Source organism: Lepidochelys olivacea (assembly GCF_965140295.1).
Source record: "Lepidochelys olivacea isolate rLepOli2 genome assembly, chromosome: 14".
NCBI classification, from domain to species: domain Eukaryota; kingdom Metazoa; phylum Chordata; order Testudines; family Cheloniidae; genus Lepidochelys; species Lepidochelys olivacea.
In genome coordinates this window covers 748,126-768,785 of record NC_140424.1, presented here as the reverse complement: position 1 = coordinate 768,785, position 20,660 = coordinate 748,126, and the positions used below count along the sequence as shown (strand labels likewise).

The 20,660-nt window shown below is 57.4% G+C and overlaps 2 protein-coding genes across 4 annotated transcripts; one reads left to right on the top strand and one right to left on the bottom strand.

The window, feature by feature from the left end:
• Positions 1-891: 891 nt before the first annotated feature.
• On the top strand, positions 892-1,803 carry NPB (neuropeptide B). The gene is made up of 2 exons (XM_084648247.1): positions 892-1,242; positions 1,602-1,803. The coding sequence occupies exons 1-2, from the start codon at positions 1,006-1,008 to the stop codon at positions 1,728-1,730; spliced, it is 366 nt and encodes a 121-aa protein (XP_084504373.1). The 5' UTR covers positions 892-1,005; the 3' UTR covers positions 1,731-1,803.
• Positions 1,804-2,212: 409 nt separating this feature from the next.
• On the bottom strand, positions 2,213-20,584 carry LOC311531182 (guanine nucleotide-binding protein G(o) subunit alpha-like). 3 transcript variants are annotated; one of them, XM_084648337.1, is made up of 10 exons: positions 18,685-20,584; positions 18,062-18,188; positions 16,340-16,500; positions 14,626-14,692; positions 12,576-12,704; positions 8,704-8,833; positions 7,882-8,101; positions 7,329-7,441; positions 6,385-6,472; positions 2,213-3,388 (listed from the first exon to the last, which is right to left on the bottom strand). In XM_084648337.1, the coding sequence occupies exons 8-10, from the start codon at positions 7,335-7,337 to the stop codon at positions 3,138-3,140; spliced, it is 348 nt and encodes a 115-aa protein (XP_084504463.1). In that variant the 5' UTR covers positions 7,338-7,441; positions 7,882-8,101; positions 8,704-8,833; positions 12,576-12,704; positions 14,626-14,692; positions 16,340-16,500; positions 18,062-18,188; positions 18,685-20,584; the 3' UTR covers positions 2,213-3,137. The 3 variants fall into 3 exon arrangements, with proteins under 3 accessions (XP_084504463.1, XP_084504464.1, XP_084504462.1); XM_084648338.1 differs by having other exon boundaries at positions 8,030-8,101; XM_084648336.1 differs by lacking the exon at positions 7,329-7,441 and having other exon boundaries at positions 8,030-8,101.
• Positions 20,585-20,660: the final 76 nt, after the last annotated feature.

Sequence of the window (20,660 nt, the reverse complement as noted above, 5' to 3'; positions counted from 1 at the left end):
CCAAACCACTTGTGCCATCGCCACGGGCAGCGCCGGTGCAGTGGCCCACCCCACTAGTCTGAAAGGGGGCTACTTCCTTGTGTAGGGGGAGTTGGGGGAGCTGGGGGAGGTTGCTTGTGCTGGCTTGAAGTGGTTTCCATTAGACGCAGGGTTTCAAGTTTCGTTCAGTGGCTCTCAGCATCCCCACCGCGCAAGCTGTTCCAGCGCGGCTCCAGGAATGAAAGAATGTCGGGGGAGCTCCAAGCGGGCAGGTCGCTCCAGGGACGGGACAACCCCAGGGAGCCTCGGAGGGTAGCCCGGCTTTATCGACCCCCAACCCGCCGCTTTCCGGCTTGGGGGGCGCTCGTACTGGCTGGGGGCCCGGACAGACCCCCACCGGGCTCAGAGGCTGTGCCGGCGGCCCGCAGGGGTGGGGGAGCCCTGGGCACCCGGACAGGGGGATTTCAGCAGAGGGGTTTGGGGCTATGAACTGCAGCTTGTAGGGCGGTGACTGAGCAGGACCCAGCCCGGGCAGTTCGCAGCCTTTTGTCAGACGTGTTCGCGCCCGGCCCCCTTCTACCGTAGGAGCGCAGAGCTGTGTCCCGGGGGGTCCGGCTCCCGCCGCTGGCCTCAGCCGGCCGCTCTACGGAGCTTGAGTTGCCTTTGCTCAGAGTTGCCGTACGTCTGTCGGCCCCCCCATGTCCCCCGGGGGCCGGGGGTGCAGCGCCGAGCTTATCCCTGCGCCCCACAAACCGGCTCTGTCCCGGGGCGGGGCGGGGCCCCTGGCGACCCTGCACCGAGCCCACCCACGGACTGGCCGCCGGCCCCGCGCCGAGCCCCCCCAGCGCGCCCGGGCCCCGCGCCGAGCCCCCCCAGCGCGCCCGGGCCCCGCGTCTCCGCCTCCGCGGAGCCCCGCGCAGCGCCAGGCGCCTCCCCCGGCTGCCGCCCCCCGCCCGCTCCCCGCTATAAGGGGCGGCCGATGGCAGCGCCTCACTCGGAGCCGCCGCCGCCAGACCCCGCTGCACCATGCAGGGAGCCCGCGCCCTGCTCTGCCTTGCCCTGGCCGCGCTGCTGGGCCCGCCCGCCGAGGCGTGGTACAAGCAGGCGGCCGGCCCCAGCTACTACTCGGTGGGCAGAGCCTCGGGACTGCTGTCCGGGGTCCGCCGGGCGCCCCACGTCCGCCGCGTCGAGAGCGGGACAGACAGCGCCGAGCGCCGCGCCGCGGCGCTGCCCCCCGAGCCGGGCCCCGCGCTCAGGAGCATGGTGAGTAGCCCCCACTCAGAGCCCCGGGGGGGGGGGACTGCCCCAGGGCTGCCCCCAGGCCCCCACTCAGAGCCCCGGGGGGGATTGCTGCCCCAGGGCCCCCCTGTCTCAGAGTGATCCCCAGCAGCCCCTCCAGCCTGCACCTGCAGGACCCGCCCCTGCAGGCTGGAGCCCCCCCGCCCCCCGGCGGGGCAGCTGCAGCCCCTGGCCCCAGCAGGCAGGCGTGGGGGGAAGAACTCTGCTTCCCTTTCACCTCTGAAGATGCCCAGCCAGTCCCTCGTGCTGCGTGGGCACGGGTAGGGGGTATGTGTCCCGGACGGCTCTCTGCAGGCTGTAACCACCCCCTTCTCTGCCCCCAGGCTGTCTGTGTGAAGGACCTTGGCCTGGAGCTGCAGAGCTGCCAGCTGCTGTCCGGAGCCCCCAGCACTATCCAGTGCAAGGCTGATGTCACCATCTCCCTGGACCCCTCAGACTGTACCAGCACCTAATCCCTCTTGCCCCACGCTATGGGGGAGGGGCACCCTATCCTCTGCATCTGACAATAAAGGCACCTTTAAACCATCTCTTCTCTCCTCTGCCTGGGGCGGGGGGAGGAGATGCCAGCCCTAGGAGTGCTCTGCCCCCAGGGTTCTGCTCACACCTGCTTCCCCCTGGAGGGACCTGCCCCTGCTCACCTCATGGGGATCCCTAAGAGGCTATGCTAGGAGGAAGGGGCCACAGCTGGGAACTTGCTCCGTACCCCCCCACCCAGGGCAGGCTGAGCATCACTCCACCCCCAAAGACCCCCACTCAGCATGGGACCAATCACACTAGCCAGCCAGAGACATGCAGGACTCAGGCCACAGCAGCCCCATTGACAGGATCAGGCCCTTCCCCAGTTATCTTACTGTCCTGGCCCAAATGCCATCCATTCAGCCAGCTCTTCCCCCCTTCCTCCCCTTTAATGCACAGATGGGGGGTGGGGGTGGAAACAGCATTTATTTACATCTCTCCCTGCAGTGGCAGGGAGCTCAGAATCTCTCGCAAGGGATCTGGGCTAAGTCTGGGTCCAGGCCTTTCTCTCCCACCCCTACCCCCCGAAGTCTGGAAAAAGGCAGCAGCCTCCTGTGGGCAAGGGGGGCTTCCCCCGAGCCCCACGAACTGAAAAGGGGTGGGGAGTGTGGGCCGAGCCCCCGAGCCTACTGACCATCCTAGCTTGGTCTGCACCAGGGGCCCAGGTAGGTGTGGGGGAGGCCAGCTCTTGGTTTTAAATTGGAGGCTCCAACTGCTCCTGCAGAGAGCCTGCCTCCAACTGGTTCAGTGCGGTGCTGATGAAAGGCAACAAGCCGGCCCACAACCAGAGACTGGCGGGGCAGGAGCCGCTGCAGTGCCTCAGGCAGAGGAAAATGGCAGATTCAAAGCACATGTACAACCCCAGACGCCCCAGCTCAGCCCTGCCCCTTAGGGATTAGAGCAGGGGTTCTCAAACTGGGGGTCGGGACCCCTCGGGGGTCACAAGGTTATTACATGGGGGGGGTTGTGAGCTGTTGACCTCCACCCCAAATCCTGCTTTGCCTCCAGCATTTAGAAGGTGTTAAATATATTTTAAAGGTTTTTAATTCATAAGGGGGGTTGCACGCAGAGGCTCGCGATGTGAAAGGGGACACCCGTAAAAAAGTTTGAGAGGCACTGGCTTAGTTACCATGCATGGGGTAGTACTACCTCAACCTGGGCACAATGTGGGGGGAGGAGGGAAGAGGTCCTTATCCCAGATGGAGCCAAGCAGAAGGAGCTAGTCCCAGAAGAACAGAAGGCTTAGGGATGATGGAGCCAGGCAGGCCCCTTGATGCCATCATATGTCCCTCTCCGGCCCAGTCAGCAGTCCTGTCTGTAGCCAACGGCATCTCACTTGAACTCTAGCAGCAAGCCTCCCCCCAGAATCGCAGAGGCAGAAAGCAGCCCCTGGCACTGCAGCTCCCCTGCCTGGGCTTCACAGCGGAGCGGCTGCCTCCAGGTTTTCCTGGACGATGGTGTCCGTCACCACGTGGAATACCCCTGCACGTGTCGGCGGAGACGTGGTGGTAGATCAGTTTCTGGGGGGTCTCACTGCACGACAGGAAGAGGCTGGTGATACATCGGGCTGCAGCACCCACATCACAGTCTGCACCTGCAGGGGAACAGATGAGGGCAAGTGAGATGGAAAATCTGCACCACTTCCCCCTGTGCGGCACACGCACCATGCAAACGCCCATCCCCACAGCAGGCAGGAGCGCGCTCTCCCAGGACAGGGCAACAGGAGACGGCCATCTCCAAGCAGGGGTGGGCTGGACAGCACCTGTGCTCTTGCTTGTAACCAGGTGGCAGCCCTCTGCCCCATCTGGCACGTAGGGAATCCACTTCTAGGAGCAATCCACTGACGGTCCTGGCCTGTCCCTAATGGAGGAGCCCACGTGGGCCAGCACAGGACACAGGCCCAACCCCAAGGAGCTCACCATCCAGAGGGGCACAAGGAGGCTGCGGCGGGGGAGCTATCAATGGAGAAAGTGCAGTTCAAGGGGAGGCTGGAAAGGGGAGAGTGAGGCTGTTCCAGGTCTTGGGACAGCAGCAGGCCTGAGACAGGGGAGAGGCTCAGGCAGGGTAATCCCTGAGCGGGTGCACAACGGCTGGGATGCACACAGGGCTTTAGTCAGAGTTGGAGGGAGGGGCAGGTCTGCCTTTATAAACCAGCCACCCAGTACCAAGTGTGACATCACAATTTACTGCCATGGACTCTACTGGTGTCATGTCAGTCTGTGACATCACTAATTAGAATGGAGAATGTCTAACCAGGGGCAATGCTGGGAAAGGAATTTAAGGAAGACAGCAGGAAAATGGCAAAAGGCCAGATGTCAGCACAAGGCTTAATCCTGGCTGACCTCGGGGCCAGGTCTCCCACTGCCTGCTCCGCAGCTCCAGGAGGGACACAAGGTTCTTTCTTCAGGGGAGAATTGGCTCCACTCAATGGGAGCTGCACTTGCCCCCCCCCCATATCTGCCAAGGAGGAGAACAGAGTCTGGCAGTGTTTTGAGACCACCCCTCAACTCCCCAGCAAACCCTGCTCTCTGCTCTTAGCTATTTATTTCAGCTGGGCTCAGCCAGCACCTTACACACCTCCTCCTTGTCTCATGCTTATTCAGTCTCTCCACCAAGGGCTGTAATGTCCCCAGCTTTCCTAGTGTGTGCTGCCTGCCATTTTGTATTCTGTGTTGAAGAACCAGCTGGCCTTGACAGGGGCCAGTCTATTACACTGCAGTCCAGCCAGGAGCCTGGCTCAGACAAGGTGCTGGACACATAGCTGAACAACAGTGACTGAGGAGCCATCAGAGAGCTATCTAGGACCATCAACAGGGATTGTCTCTCACTGCTGGTCTTATAATCTCACAATTAACTCTCTACAGGTGCCTGACTGGAGGGGCAGGACTGGAGTTTCTCAGTCTGGGCACAGGGCTAAAGGGAGTAAGACTGTATTTTAGAGAGAGTGCTCTCAGAGAAGTGGGGTCATCACACGCCAGAAGTCTAGGCTGGAGAGGAGACAGAAGGCAAGAGGGATTCTGCCTGGCCTGACATGCAGACTTCGGACTCCCAGAAGGGATGAGCTCAGAGTAGGGGAGGGGACGTCTGAGGACTGTTTGTCAGTTTGCAAAGATCCATAACTCTCTAGCACTTATAAGAGTAAAGTGACCGTGGATAAGAAATCCCCTTGCTAAGCTTGTGTTCCTTGCCTTCCCACCATGCTGCCCCTGAAGGGGTTAAACTAGAAGCCAGAGCATCTACAGCTAGGTGGAACTCTGGGGCATAATGTAGAAAGAAAAAGGAGTACTAGTGGCACCTTAGAGACTAACTAATTTATTTGAGCGTAAGCTTTCGTGAGCTACAGCTCACTTCATCGGATGCATGCAGTGAGCTGTAGCTCACGAAAGCTCATGCTCAAATAAATTGGTTAGTCTCTAAGGTGCCACAAGTCCTCCTTTTCTTTTTGCGAATACAGACTAACACGGCTGCTACTCTGAAACCTGTCAAGGGGCATAATGTGTGAGTGACTAGGGGCTCAAGAGGTATGAGGCACAGGTTTTGGGGACTAGGGCACTGGGGTTGCAAAGCCCCATGACTTAAAGAAAAGCTCACAAGGAGAGTGCTCTAGAGACCCAGAGTCTCGGGCTTAAAGACAGGTGGATAGGGCCCAAGTACAACAGATTAGTGACTGTCCAGAAGAGAGGACTAAGCTGGGTTGCAACATGTGGATTTCAGTCCCAGCAAGAAGCACCCCTAGGAATGGTTCTGTCCCTTGGGACCACATGGCACCAACTACAGACCCTGAGAAAAGCCAAAGGGGCCCTCAGTGCAGATGTTCTCAAGGCTCAGGTGTGGGCTGTGATGCTCCACAGGACACAAAAGCCTCAGCTCCTCACCATCTTGTGGTTTCCCCTCCCTGAGCTGAGCAAGGCCATGCCCTGCAAAGTGAGGTTCCCGGAGGCTAAGGCTGCTCAGCACACTGTAGGACTTGGCCCTAAGGAAACCATTCCGCACTGGTTGGCTCCAGCAGAGGGGATGAGGGTCTTATAGTAAAGCTAAGGATTCACAGGCCCCAGAGCTCAGCAGCTCCAGGTAAACTGCTTCGCTACGTGAACACATGGGACCCTAGCCCCCATGCTGGAGGCTCATTAGTGTGTCATGAGTGTGCGTGCTGCCCTGTCAGACCCCAGAACAGGGAGGCTGCAACAAACCAAACTTCCTAACACTGACTACTCCTGCCACGTCAAGATCTCCCACAAAATTCAGCAGCGGGAGAGGATCTTCCCTGCTCTGAGGCTCAGCTTGCTAATCTCAGCTCAGGCAGAGAAGCAGGCGCTTAGAGACAAAATCCACGTGGAGATGTTTATTTTATAAAGACAAATCTGAAGAGGCAGGAAAGTCATCTAAACTGGTTCCCATCCTGTACCTGGCTCACTACTGCTCGCGACACCCACCAGGTCACAGCAGGGACCCCTGCTCCTCTGGCAGTCTGTTTCTGTGCTGGACCTGCCCCTTGTGCACACCCAGGAGGAGGAGCAGCACCATGCCCTGCCACCTCAGCAGCAAAGCTTGGTGAGTGCCCAGGGGCAGAGCGGGACGGAGGGAACCTACCTGGGTACTGAGGAAAGGAGAGACGCAGGTGCCTCCCCAGGTGCAGGATCTTCTCTTGGAGAAGGTTGATTTTATTCAGAAACAAGATCTGTGAAAAAAGCAGGATGATGAGAACCTGTCCTGGCCCTACAGGTCCTGTTCCCCAAGTCCCCTCCTCTCCTCCCGACCATGGCACTGCAGCATAGACCCCACCCACCCCCAATGCCTTATCTGCAGGACGATGCTGGGACGGTTAAAGGGGCAGCTTTGCCTAGTCTCCACTGAGAATCCTCACTTTGGGAGGGGGAGGAGATTTAACATCTCTCCCTCCCACACCATCTTCCAGCCCAGCACTGCAGGCCAGTGGCAAACAGCAGCGATTTAGGGCTTGGTTCATGGTAGTCCCATGGCTCCTTTACTCTGCCAGAGCCAGACTACAGGAGATCGTCCAGCGCAGGGGGATTCCTTGGCTGGCTAAGCGCTGCTCCCTCATATGTTGCTGTGCTCCAGCTACTGCCAGAAGGCAGCTGGGCGCAAGGTAGGGCAAATGCCGAGGCTGGTGCCAATACTGTACAGCCCCACAGGCGCCATGACGCCACCTCTCCCACTGCCTGGGATCCAGCACCAACCTCGGGCTGGGTTCAAGGAGTATAGCACAGTTGGTCTGACCGTAGCGCCTAGAAGCCCCTGCCAAGATCAGAGCCCCTCATGCTGAGAGTGCTGCACAGACAGCGAGAGAGAGTCCCTGCCCCAAAGGGCTCCCAGTGACAAGACAAGACAGGCAAAGGGTCCCCTGCCATCTCTATGCACAGGGTCACCCAGCACGCTAGTGGCAGAACCAGGAGCAGAACCCAGGACTCCTGAGGGCCCTGACAACAGGCCCTGAATCCTCACAGTGCCCTGGGAGGTAGGGGAGAGTTCACCCCATTGTATCAATGGGGTACAGGGAGAGGGAAGTGACTCACCAAGGTCATGTGGTCAGTGGGAAAGCCGGGAGTCAAGATTCCCAGTCTCCTGCTTTAATCACTAGACTAGGCTCCTGCCTATGCCAAATCCACCGGGGGCAGCCAGGGGACCCCTGTGGGGAACAGAGGAGGTGACCGGAGGTCCCACTTCTAGGTCCAGTTATCCTGTCAGGAACAGGATTGACTGACCACCCCTGGCTTGAATTGCAGGAACTCAGTGCTCATAAGGCAGATGCCACTGTTTAATCATCTCATTAGCAGAAATAAATTAACCAATTAGCGAATGAGATAAGTGACAGGGCCCGGCACTAACTAACACTGTCAGGCAGAACCAGTCCCAGCTCCACAGAGACAGCAGCAGCTGCTTCTTAATTACAAGTAGCAGCACCATGCAGAGAAGGAGCTGGAGTCCAGGCTGCCAGAAGTGGTACCAGTGTCTCATCACAGTGCCAGGATCCCCGGAGCAAGAGCCTGCTGTGCTCAGGTAAGGGGAGCAATGGGATAGCAGGACCATCCCACCCCTGCCATGTGCTGCAGCTTGCCCGTACGCCACCTGATGCTGGGACAGTACAGGGTGGGGAGAGCCGTGAGCTCGCTGCCCCATTCCTTACAGCTCCTCCTGCTGGGTGAGGCTGGGACGGGAATCTCTGCAGCCAGGGCTTCTGCACTGCTCCCTTACAGGGCCTCTTGCTGGGACTCACCAGGGAAGTGCTTTGGAAGAACACATTGTTGCAGACAGAGGAGAAAAGCTTCATGCTTTCCTGAAGCCGATTCTGAGGAAGAAGGAAAACGACCTTGAACACCATGGAACTGCCGTGAATCAGCAGCAGAGCCAGTGGCCAACGCCAGCCAGCTCCCTGGGGACAGGGAGCACCCCTCTGCTTTCTTCCCCCAACCTGCAGGCCCCTGGGTCCTGATCTCAGCACCCCACTCTTGTGCTCTGCTCAGCACTCGGGAGCAAGGGGCCGTGCTGGCTGCATTCTCTCCTTAGGAAGGGCCCGAGGAACATGGAAGGGGGCAAACTGCACAGGCCAGGGGAGTGAGGAGAGATGTACAGATGGATAACGAAGGGCTGTGGGCCAGGGCATGAGAAGCCAGAAGCCCAGGGCTGCAGCTGGATCACTGGCTCTATGAGAGGCTGCAGGGGCGAAAGGAGGGGTTCTGGGCATGGGCAGACTGGCTGGTACAGTACAACCCAGGGGAGACCACAGGTGGGATTGGCAGACTGCTACCGTGCAGCAGGGATGAGGGTTCACGCCCTGGGAGAGGAGCAGCTCAGGCGCAGAGCGAGCCCCAGATTGCACAGCGGCAGAACACTAGTGCCTTGAGCATGAGAAAGTCCCTGGGTCCCCCGACCCACCGAGCCTGGCCTTACCAGCGCTGGCTCCTCTGGGAGGGCCTCATTGTATGCACGGAGAGATGCCACAAACAGCACAGCTCACATGTCCTCTAAGCAGCCGAGCCAGTTCTGGTGCTCAGTGCGCTGCCCACCCACATCATAGAGCCTGCAAGACACAGGGCAGAGTGCCAAGAGGGTCCGCCCAGCGAGGGGCAAACAGCTTCCCCTAGAAGGGGACTGAGCAGCCAGGTCAGACAGTGAAGGGTTAACCCTCCCAGCGCCATCAGGCTGCTCAGCATCACTGTCCCCATAGAGGAGATACAGGAAGGAGGCATGTGAGAAGGGGCTGCAGCCAGGTCACATTGCCAGGAGTGGAACCCAGGGCTCCTGCGCCCCCCTGCTCACCAGAAATGCTTCCTCACTGATCTTTAGTGCAGTGGTTCTCAACCAGGGGTCTGGGATCCCCTAGGGGGCCACGAGCAGGTTTCAGGGAGTCCGCTAAACACAACGAACATCAGACTCACTAGGGCCCAGGGCAGAAACCCAAAGCCCCACCACATGGGGCTGAAGCCCGGGACCCTACGCCCCACCCCTCAGGGCTGAAGCCAAAGCTGGAGCAATGTAGCCTTGCAGGGCCCGCTGTGGCATGGGGTTCCCAGGCAAACGCCCTGCTTGCTACCCCGCAACGCCAGCCCTGGCTTTCACATGCAGCAAACCGGTTGCTATGGCACAAGTGGGCCGTGGAGATTTTACAGCACGTTGGGGGGGCTCATGAGGCAAAAGGCTGAGAAGCCCTGCTCTAGTGATGTGCCACTGGGGACGTTCTCAAACCCACCATACTGACTGCCTACCCCCAGTAACTGCTCCACAGCTCTGGCCCCGGCGCCCCGTCAGTCTCCACTGGAGCCCCAGCCCAGGCCCTCAACAGCAGCCCCCAGCCCCAGTCCCACCCAGCCTGCTCAGGAGAGTTTATGTGGAAAGCACAGGCTGCTAGACGGCAGGCTCCCTGCACCTTCCCTTTCCACGGAACCCGCTCTGCAGCCCTGGTGCCCAAGTCAGTGAGTGACAAACACGCGTGATCAGCTCCTTCCAGATGGCAGCTGAAGCTCCAATGAGCCAGTGGAAAACTACTGCCAGAATGCAACGGGCAAATTACAGCCCAGTCCACAGCTCATAAACCTGGCACCATTCCCCGGTGAGCAGTTGTGCTCAGAGTCACTGGCGGCACAGGGACAGGCTGTGCCCAGCTCCCCTCTGTTCCAGAGACTGGCACCAACAGGGACACCAGCACCTCAGCCTGGCACCTGCCAGCTGGGGACCACAGGGATGGGAGAGCGGGGAGAGCTTAAGACTGGTGTCTGCCACATTTCCCAAGGGCCTGGGGGGCTCCGGGCAGCAGCCATGCCCTGGGCTGTGGGACGTGTGGGGAGAGCTGAGAGTCGGGCTCACGCCAAAAGTTATAGCAGCTACTGAAAACAAGAAGAAACTCCCAGCCCTATGAGGGAGGCACGGGGCTTAGACGCTCCCATGCGTGGCCCAGGCCATGTCAGATGCAGCAGCATCTTCCCGCTCCAGTTGTTGGGTTAGTGCCTCACAGCAGGCAGCAGCACAGAAACAGGGACTGTGCCCTCAGGGGAGGGTCTCTGGATGGCCAGATTCACACCAGCGAATCCAAACAGCTCATCACAATAACCACAACCACGCACTGTGCCTGCCCAGAGCCCCTCCATCTGCAGTAGCCTCTGGCACTCAGCTATTCCACACGAGAGCAGAGGGAATGGCCCCCGGCCTGAGGGGTCCCCACAGCCACCCACCAGCCCCAGCGCTCTGCAACCCACCCCTGGAGAGCAGACACCTCGGGCTGCGTTTGAGAACACCGAAGAGTGTTCAGTGTGGGCAGGCAGGCTCTAACCTGCCCCCCGCCCCAGCCCTCACTAGCACCATGCCAGCCCCTCTTGGGCCGAGAGTCCCAGGGCCATCAATTCTTGCTGCTTCTGCTGAGGCGGCCAGTGAGGGGGCAGTCAGTGCTGTGTGGGGTGGAGAGACAGACAGAAACCTGCCCACATGGAACTGGGTCTGGATACCACTGCCAGCCCCCAGATCCCAGTGCCAAACACCTCAACCTTGTCAGGTATTCCCCTCCCACCGCTACCTCAGCTACTAGCAGAAAAGGAGTACTTGGGGCACCTTAGAGACTAACAAATTTATTTGAGCGTAAGCTTTCATGAGCTACAGCTCACTTCATCGGATGCATTCACTGGAAAATACAGTGAGGAGATTTATATACATAGAGAACATGAAACAATGGGTGTTACCATACACATTGTAACGAGAGTGATCACTTAAGGTGAGCTATTACCAGCAGGAGAGAAAAAAACCTTTTGAAGTGATAATCAAGTTGGGCCATTTCCAGCAGCTGACAAGAACTTCTGGGTACTCTTCTGGCTCTGTCAATCTGTTTCTTCAACTTACAACTACAATACCCACCTGCTGAAGTGAAGAAACAGATTGACAGAGCCAGAAGAGTACCCCGAAGTTACCTACTACAGGACAGGCCCAACAAAAAACATAACAGAACGCCACTAGCCGTCACCTTCAGCCCCCAAATAAAACCTCTCCAAAGCATCATCAAGGATTTACAACCTATCCTGAAGGACGACCCATCACTCTCACAGATCTTGGAGACAGGCCAGACCTTGCTTACAGACAGCCCCCCAACCTGAAGCAAATACCCACCAGCAACCACACACCACACAACAGAACCACTAACCCAGGAACCTATCCTTGCAAGAAAGCCCGTTGCCAACTGTGCCCACATATCTATTCAGGAGACACCATCGTAGGGCCTAATCATATCAGCCACGCCATTAGAGGCTCGTTCACCTGCACATTTACCAATGTGATATATGCCATCATGTGCCAGCAATGCCCCTCTGCCATGTACATTGGCCAAACTGGACAGTCTCTACGTAAAAGAATAAATGGACACAAATCAGATGTCAAAAATTATAACATTCAAAAACCAGTCGGAGAACACTTCAATCTCTCTGGTCACTCAATTACAGACTTAAAAGTGGCAATTCTTCAACAAAAAAACTTCAGAAACAGACTCCAATGAGAGACAGCTGAATTGGAATTAATTTGCAAACTGGACACCATTAACTTAGGCTTGAATAGAGACTGGGAGTGGATGGGTCATTACACAAAGTAAAACTATTTCCCCATGTTTATTTCCCCCTCCCCCGTTCCTCATATGTTCTTGTCAACTGCTGGAAATGGCCCACCTTGATTATCACTTCAAAAGGTTTTTTTTCTCTCCTGCTGGTAATAGCCCATCTTACCTGATCACTCTGGTTACAGTGTGTATGGTAACACCCCTTGTTCCATGTTCTCTGTGTATATAAATCTCTCCACTGTATTTTCCACTGAATGCATCCGATGAAGTGAGCTGTAGCTCATGAAAGCTTATGCTCAAATAAATTGGTTAGTCTCTAAGGTGCGACATATCCTCCTTTTCTTTTTGCGGATACAGACTAATACGGCTCCTCCTCTGAAACCTGTCAGCTACTAGAGACATTTTAGGTCTTTATCAACGCAAGAAGGACTCAGAAGCCTTCTGTGTGGGAGGACAGGGCTGCTCAGGGAGGACAAGGGAGAGCCACGTGCCAGATAAGCCCACAGAGGGATTAATGGGAAATCAATGGGGCTTTTCTGGTCAGGGCCAGTCTCCCAGTTAGCGCAGTCCAGTAACTATTGGGAAAGTGTCTGCTTAGCAGGCTGATTTCCTCTGGCCCCACCTCCCCAAAGCTCTGGGTGCTGCCAGGCCAGGCCTGACCCCATGCTCCCCTCACAACTCATCCAGCCACTCCCTACCCCAGTGAGTCTCATACGCTGGCCACACATCTCACCGAAACGCCAGGTCCTTGATCCTGAAGCGAGTCTCAATGACGCCACTTGTGCGCAGTCGGACACGAAGCACGTCGCTTGGCGTCGGCCGGAACTTGGGATGGACGAGCCGTTCCACGTTCTCAAAGAAACTGTGGAGAGCGGGGGAGAGATCCTTATAGCCTCCCTCATCGACACAGCATCCTCCCAGAGTCTGTCCACTCCTCCCTAGCCAGCTCCCCACCACAGAGCCTGACCAATGCCCCTCCCTCACCCAACCAGACTGCTCAGTCCTCCTTCAGCCCCACATTCTCCCCCACCCCGGGCCTCTCTCAAGGCCTTCAAATGACATCACAAGCTCGGGAGAATTCCAGTGCCCACGCTGTGCCCTACCAGTACAGGTGTTTGAGGCAGTTTCGCTGACCCAGGGCTGGGCCCCTGAGCCCCCCAGGAAAGAAACCAAGTCAAATCCTTTTCTAGCCTCCAGCCAATGGCCCAGCTCCCTTGGCGGTAACAGGCATCTCCTTCCAAAGCAAAACAGCACCAACCCCCACAAAGAGCACGCTTGGCCCCATGCCCTGGCCCACCCTAGGCCTTGCACCGACTCCAGGCCTCTGCAGCTTTAACCAAAGCAAACACCCAGCAGATGCTGGGGTCCCTCAGCACAGCCTCTTCTGCTGCCCAGCGCCACATACACCCCTGAACTGGAAGATGCCGGGTGCCCTTAGGGATCCTGAAGCAGGGAGGCACTGCAGGACTGTCCAGCTGAGCACTTAGGGATCCCCACAAACCTGGAGCTCACTGGCCAGAAGAGGGGCCTGGGACCAGAGAGATGGAACATCACAGGGTCAAGAGGTGGCAGCTTGAGAAGCCAACACGTCCACCCACCCCAGCCCAGCAGGGGTCACCCGGACTGGGGCTCATGCTACACCTGAGGCCGTGGACGAGCAAAGCCCCACGACGAGGCTGGAAGATGAGCTCAAAGCCTGGCAGCGTCGGGGGCAGCTCCTGACGGGAGAGTCACTGAAGCTGCTGGTGCAGCCCAGGGCCACGCCACCCCCGCACTCCCCAGCCCGTCTCGGAAGCCAATTTCCATAATTTCACACGCGCCACAAACGACTCGGCAGCTCCCAGTCAATCCCCCGGCAGGCAGGGGTGGCACTTTATTGACTCTCCCAGGCTCTGCTCTCCTGGGGCTGACACGCACATAAAGCGCTTCCCTCCAGCGGCAATAACGTGCTCGCAATCTCCCCGGCCAGGAGGAGCCGTCCCACACGCAGACAGGCTTTCCAAACAAACGCTCCTCCGGACAAGAGCCCCATCCCAACCCTCTGCCCTTGGGGGGGGGGGTGACAAGTGGCTGTCCACCCCCCCACGTCCCTCCAACATCTTGGGGGAGACCCAGGAGTAGTGGTGCCGCCCCCCGTGCGTCCCAGGCTTCAGCACAGATTTGGCAGCTCCCCAACCCTGCGTCCGTGGCCCTAGCTGCAGACAGAACCCCAGAGCACTGACGGTGAACAGCTGACGCTTCCTTCTCCAGGCTTTACTCAGCTCAGGACGCTCTCCCACAATGGGCCTGGCTAGCCAGCGAAAATGATCCTTCAGATCAGGCGCTGAAATTGCTTCTGCGATGCCAAGGCAGAGACCCGGGAGCTGCTGTCTCAGGCTGAGACTCTCCTCCTCCCCAGTGGCACCGGCAGAAGGATGCAGCAAAATCTGCCCTTTAATTCTACTTCCCTGGTCTGGCAGCTTTGGCTGGAGGGCAAAACAAGTCCCAGGCCCCAGGAGAGACGAGCACGTTGACAAACACTCAGGTCTCTCCAGAGATGCAATGCAGCCCCAGGCTTCCCCCCGAAAGCTACCCCAGTCCCAGGCTCTCTCAAGCCGGTGACATTGTGGGAATGGCACCACTGACTGAAGAATTGGGGGCAGTTTATATTATGGCCTATCCCTGCCCCCACAGCAGGACGCACTGGAGCATTAATGGGAGTTGGAGAGAACACAGCAATTCTGGTCACAGCTGGGGGGCCCGCTCCAGGGGCGCCCAGTTGCTCTGAGAGCAGGTGCACTGACCTGCATGCATTCTGGAACTCAGGGCCTCAGCGGAGCCATACAGTAACCACAACTTCCAAGAACAACTCTGAAACAGAAAACAATCAAAGCCCAAACTTGAAATTCATGAGCCTTTCCCGCAAATTAACTCCATGTTTTTTTCCTCCCCCAGGACTCGCAGGCCGCAAGCAAACCCAAGCACAGAAAAAGAGGGGCCCGGAGGCACTAGGAGACTGAAGAATATAAAATGCAAAAAGATTTCTGCTCAGAATCACAATAAGAGGCCGCGAGGAACTGAAGCTCTGCCAGGCACTGTTTATTCCATCTCATCAAGAGAAGCCAAAGTTCCTGAGAAAACGAGTGATACAAGCAGCCAGGCACTGAAGCATTGGGGAGAGCAAAAATTAAATAACATTGACATTTTTAATAACCATTGCAACTGTTTGGGCCCAGAGGCAGCATCTTTCTATGGAAATGTTCAGCTGGGGGTAGAATTGACACTTTTGTTGGGTTGTTTGTATTTAATGACAAACTCTTCTTGAGTCTGACTTTGCAGAGGGAGCCGAGAACTGACAGGTCTCACCGCGCCAGGGAATGAATATGGAAATGGGAACACTCCCACTCCAAGACAAACGCTGAGCTCCAGGAAGGCCCAGAGTGGCTCAGGAGACACAACTTGCCCTTTTGGCAGCTTGAGGCAAGAGCAGGCACAAGGCAGCAGCTGATGGATCTGCAGAGGCACCGAGATGTGGCTAGGAGAGGAGCGGCAGGTGTGGTGGTGTCAGACACCAACAACGAGAAAATAAAAATCCAGAATAAAGCATCGGCCACATCCAGTCAACCCCCCAGGAACTGCCCCCCCCGCTGAGGCCAGTGCAGCTGCCATTCTGCTTGGGGTTCTCCAGTCTGCTTCTCTCTCCCAGTGCTCTCCTCCCCCACACCACAGATAGGCAAAGGAGCAGCCCCAGAACCACTGCTCTGTGTCCTTAACCCCTCTCCAGCACAAACAAGCCCAAAGTCCTCCTTGATGGATGGAACCAGCAGTGTGCTCCAGACCAGCCCCCAACACCCGATCACAGCCCCAAGGGCCTCATCAGCTCAGTGACCAGTGGGGTGGGGCCCCTCCACGACCTCACCCCCCAAGGGGGGGCTGGGCAGTGGGACAAGCACAGTGCAATGAGGGGCCCCTTTCTCCCAGGCCCAGGGCTCTGCTCTGCCCAGCGTTGACTAACTGGGTGAGGGAAGGACGAGCTGAACTCACGGAGAGACAGAGGCAGCAGAAACCGACACCGATCAGGAGAGAAAGCCCCACTCCAGGCTGGGAGGCTGCAGAGAACATCATGGACCAGGATCCCCCTACAAACCACTGCTGCCTGGCAGGCTCGGCAGAGACCACAGAGTCTGCAGCAGGTTCTTGTCTTCGTTCTCCCCGGCTGTTGATCCAGCTGTAGTCACTTTACAGCTGTTGTAGGGGGTCCCAAACCAGTCCCGAGCCTCCACCGACAGGGACCACTCTCCCTGCCAGAATGCAGTTGCCTGGGGTAATCTGCGTAGCACGGGAAGGGGAAGAGGATGTTTTGCTGCGAACACACACACAGCTGAGGTGGCAGGGGAATGGAGCCAGGCCACGGAGGATGATTAACGGGCAGAAGGGGCCAGCAGCTCTGGGCTCAAACCCTCCCACACACAGCAGGACAGCCACGGTGCAGTGCACGGATGGGGCTGCGGTACTCACTAGAGTGCAGAGTCATTGAGCCCATATTTGTAGCCTCTCCCGGTTGCTGCTTGCACTCCAGCATCAGCCCAGGGGCAGCACAGAGCATTTGACACCCAGGGAAGCACCATCTGGGTCTCATCCAAACAGTGGCTGCAGGACAGCACGGAGCGAGCATGCACCTAGGACAGGGAGAGAAGGACCCAGATCAGTTGGGAATTGCTGGAGCATCTTGGCTTGGGGCAAGCATCGGATAGGAGGGCTTCAGAATGGGCCCAAAGCCTCCAGGCCACCCTCTGCTCAGCTCGAGAGAGGGATGGAGCCTCCCACGGTTCCATCCTCCAAGCCACTCCTGGGACTGACATTTACCTCAGAAGGCTCAGAGCGTGCGCTCATGTGTCGGGGGGGGGGAGGGGGGAGAGGATGTTCCCTGAAAGTTTCCCAGGCCCTCCCAATCACAATCCCCTGCTAAAGCTTAAATCTTTCCCCCAGTGACAGGTCTCCTGGCTCCAAGAGCAACTGTGTCATGGATTGGAATGCATCCCATGAAGTGAGGTGTAGCTCACGACAGCTTACACTCAGATAAATGGGTTAGTCTCTAAGGTGCCACAAGTCCTCCTGTTCTCTTTGCGAAGACAGACTAACCCGGCTGCTGCTCTGAAAAGAGTCATTACTGAAATGCCAATACAGTGCCTTGGAGATTAACAGTCACCGACAAGTCCCCTCCCCCCCCAACTGCAACAGGGAACAGATACAAACACCCACTCCCCCACAACGTGGGGTAGGGGCGGTGGAGAAGAGGACATAAGATTTGCACACACCTCTGCAATACTGGGTGACCCCACTCAGGTAGAGCCTACAAGATCGCTTGCACTCTCCTGCTTTATAACGATGACACTGAGTCTCAGCAGTGAGCTGTTCTAGCGAGACCCACCTGCCCCCCATCTGCCCAAATCTCCACCTTCCCCACTCCCAAACTGCTGCAGTGACACTCTGCGCTTCCGAAGCAGAGCCTTGCAGCACAATGCAATTTAATATCATGCTCAACACCACGGACTATTGCACTCTCTGCATCATTTTGTTTTCTGGTGAATTCAGTAAGGCTTTCCTCCCTCAACTCATCTGAACATGTGCTGAACTTCCTGCCACACAGGCCTGGCTTCCACAGACACTGGAAACTAAGGGGGACAATGGGCATGGGAAACATCCAGGAGCTGGGGTGGGGACCTGTTGTAAAATTTGCATTAAGAGACCAACAGACCCCGATTGGGAATAACACTGAAGAGCCGCCTCCACCCCATAACCACACCACCGGGTGCTGATCAGTACGAGTTCCCTGACACACACAACCGTTTATAGGTGTTGGAGCTAGGGGAGCTGCCGCATCCCTGGCGTGAAGTGGTTCCATCCTATCCAGGGTTTACAGCTGGGTTCAATGGCTCTCAGCCCCCCACTGTACAACTTGTTCCCCTGCAACCTTCCTGGGAGATGTGGCTCAGAAAGGAGACAATTGCACAGGTTGTAACTGGGATAGCTAGCAAAGGTAGGGCACTCAGGAAGCAGGTGACAGAAACCACATGGAAGGGGGCCAAATGTGAGCGCACGAAGGTGTTTGGACATGAGTAACCCCTGGAATCAGTCCCCTGAGTGGATCTCCCTGGGGGAGTTGTGTCCACTCCCCCAACTCCAGTTAAGCCCTCTAACACAGGGGACATGTGCTCCCTCCCACAGCAGGCCAGCTACCTGATTCTTGCTGCTTGTCAGGTAGATGTGCAGAATCCCCATGCCATGGAGAACGAACTTCATGGAGCTGAGCAGATTGTCCAGCACAGCAGGCTACAGCGAGAGGGAGACGCAGAAGGGACTCACTCTGAGGGCAGGAGAGGAAAGGGAAAACTTGCGAGTGCCGAACGGGAGCCAATGCCGTGGGAGCAGCAAGTGTCCTCCAGTTCCCAAAGTCCAGATCACCACAATCATACCAGATCTGATTCCAGTTAATGCCATTCAGTAACAGAGAGTCAGTCCAAGAGGCTCTCTGGCGAATTGAAGGAATCTGAGCATGAGTCCAGGGGACAGATAAAGAAACTCTTTGCCCATTCCACTAGGAACCAAAAACTGTTTCCAGGGTGCTGAGAGAGGTGCTGCCCGGATTTGCAGCAGTTCCTCTGCCTGGCAGATACACATGAGGTTCCTTAACAGGATAAACACATGTGGCAAAATCTGAGCTTCTTTACCCATAGCACCACTCCTCTCACACAGAAGCTCTGTTCCAAGGCACTCATCTCTACCCCTGCCCCCTCCCAGCATCTGCAGACCATTCTCCCCCCCCCAGTGGTCACTTGACCACATACAGACTCAGCTCTTACCTTCCTCAGACCCAGCGGACGACAACGGCTGTGCCTTCATGTTGCTTTCTCTGAATTCCTTCAAGTTTGTCCAGGTCTTTCTTGTCCAGGGGTTCTCAGACTTTTGTACTGCCGACCCCTTTCACATCGCAAGCTTCTGAGAGCTACCCCCCTTATAAATTAAAGACATGTTTTTATATATTTAACACCACTATAAATGCTGGTGGCAAAGTGGGGTTTGGGCTGGAGGCTGACAGCTTGTGATCCCCTGAGGGATCCTGAACCCGTTTGAGAACCCATTCTAGTACTTTGGTGTTTGGAACTGAACCCAACATTCCCAGGGTACCGGTGTCTCGCCAGAGCGAGTAACTGTTCCCTCCAAGCTCTGGGATGGGAAGCCTCTGGCACCAAGAGACCCAGAGATGAGTGCAAGATCCAGGTCTCCCCGCCAGAGCTGCACACACGCCATTTTCCAGAGTGACTCATCCTTTGAGTGCAAGTGGGAGGCCCTTGAAGGAGCCTGGCTTTCCAAGGGGGGTGCTTGGCACTTCCTGAACATCTTTAAGGTGACTCAAGCTGGCCACCAAATCGCTAGGAAATTTGAGGACACAGGCCATAGATGTTGAAGGCAGAAGAGACCATTGTCCGACCTCCCACACAGCACAGGGCAGAGAACCCGCCCGTGACCCCTGCATGGAGGAACTACTCTTCCCTACTATGTACATAACACTAGCGCGCCCACTGACTTGGGGTCAAACTGGAGCATGTCCCCTGCTCCGGGGCATGATGCTTATACTGCCCACAATTGTATCAGCCTTGGTTGCTGCCATCTTACATCTTGAGAGGCTCAGGTGGTCCCTGAGTGCCAAAAGGCCAAGATACCAACACCAGAATAGGGCTCTTCTAGAGGGAGGAGAGCTCAAAACCAGCAAGGAAAGTCCCACCCACCTGCGCAAAGGGGGAAATCCCTGCCCCCATCCAGCACTGAGGTGAAAGCATCCTGAGGCCAACAGCCCCCAGGGGGTTTCCAGATGGCTGCACCAGCACCACAGGACAGCTGGGCTTTTGGGAGGGTTCCCCCAAGGTCTGCCCAATTCAAGCCCCAACCCTGACAGCAGCCAGGCTGATGTCTGAGCACATCCCAGGCAGAGACAAGCCCAGGCCAGCACCATTCCCACTCACGCACCAGAAGTGTCTCTGGCCGCTCATTCCACTCTGTCAAGGGCAAGATAAGACACAGATCCTGGCCAGGACCCCACATCCCACTCCCCCAGGAGAGAAGCTGGGAAAGCCAGACCTGGATACGGGGGAAGAGGGGACCCTCAGTCTAGAATCACCCTAAAGTTGGCTAGCTCCTCCGGGCTGAACCCCTGGCTGTGGATGATTTTCATCTGCTTCACCAGTGTACTTTTGCCACTTTCTGTGCCGCCTGCAGGGCAGGAACCCAGTGTGACTGAACCAGCAGGGGAGGGGACCAAGTCAGGGATGTACAAGGGGGCAGGAGAGAATAGCCTTGGGATGGGGGGAGACCAGGAACATACCTGGGCAGGCACGGGGCAGGGCCAGTAGGGAAACCGGAACATACCCCGGAACCCAGAGTTGTGGGGAGAAGAGGAGCCGCAGTGAGCCAGGAGGGTAGGGAAAGAGACTGGAATGTAGCCAGGCCCTGGGGGGCGCAGCCCCGAGAGCTGGGGAGCGGGGCCCAGGGCGTCCCACATCCTCACCCAGCAGCAGGATCCGCACCGTGCCCAGCTCCCGCTTTGCCTGCTTGTACAGCTCCCGCTGGATGAGGCAACTGTGGTGGTGGGCTGCGCAGTGCCCCAGAAGCCAAGGCAGAGCCCCATGGGCCCGGCCCCAGGAACTTTTCCGAGTTCGCTGCCGCGGGCCAGAGGCTGCAGGGTCTGCCCAGGCCGGCTGGGGAGCGGCGCATCCCTCGCCCAGCACAGGGCTCTCTGGACTGCCGGGAGCCGGGGCCTAGGCGGGCCGGTCAGGCACTG

Coding starts and splice junctions, on each gene's coding strand:
- NPB (XM_084648247.1), top strand. CDS start 1,006: ATGCAGGGAGCCCGCGCCCTGCTCTGCCTTGCCCTGGCCGCGCTGCTG. Junction 1,243..1,601: donor GCCCCGCGCTCAGGAGCATG/GTGAGTAGCCCC, acceptor CTCTGCCCCCAG/GCTGTCTGTGTGAAGGACCT.
- LOC311531182 (XM_084648336.1), bottom strand. CDS start 8,083: ATGAAGCTTTTCTCCTCTGTCTGCAACAATGTGTTCTTCCAAAGCACT. Junction 6,473..8,029: donor TCTTCCAAAGCACTTCCCTG/GTGAGTCCCAGC, acceptor CTTTTTTCACAG/ATCTTGTTTCTGAATAAAAT. Junction 3,389..6,384: donor CTCCTTTCCTCAGTACCCAG/GTAGGTTCCCTC, acceptor GTTCCCCTGCAG/GTGCAGACTGTGATGTGGGT.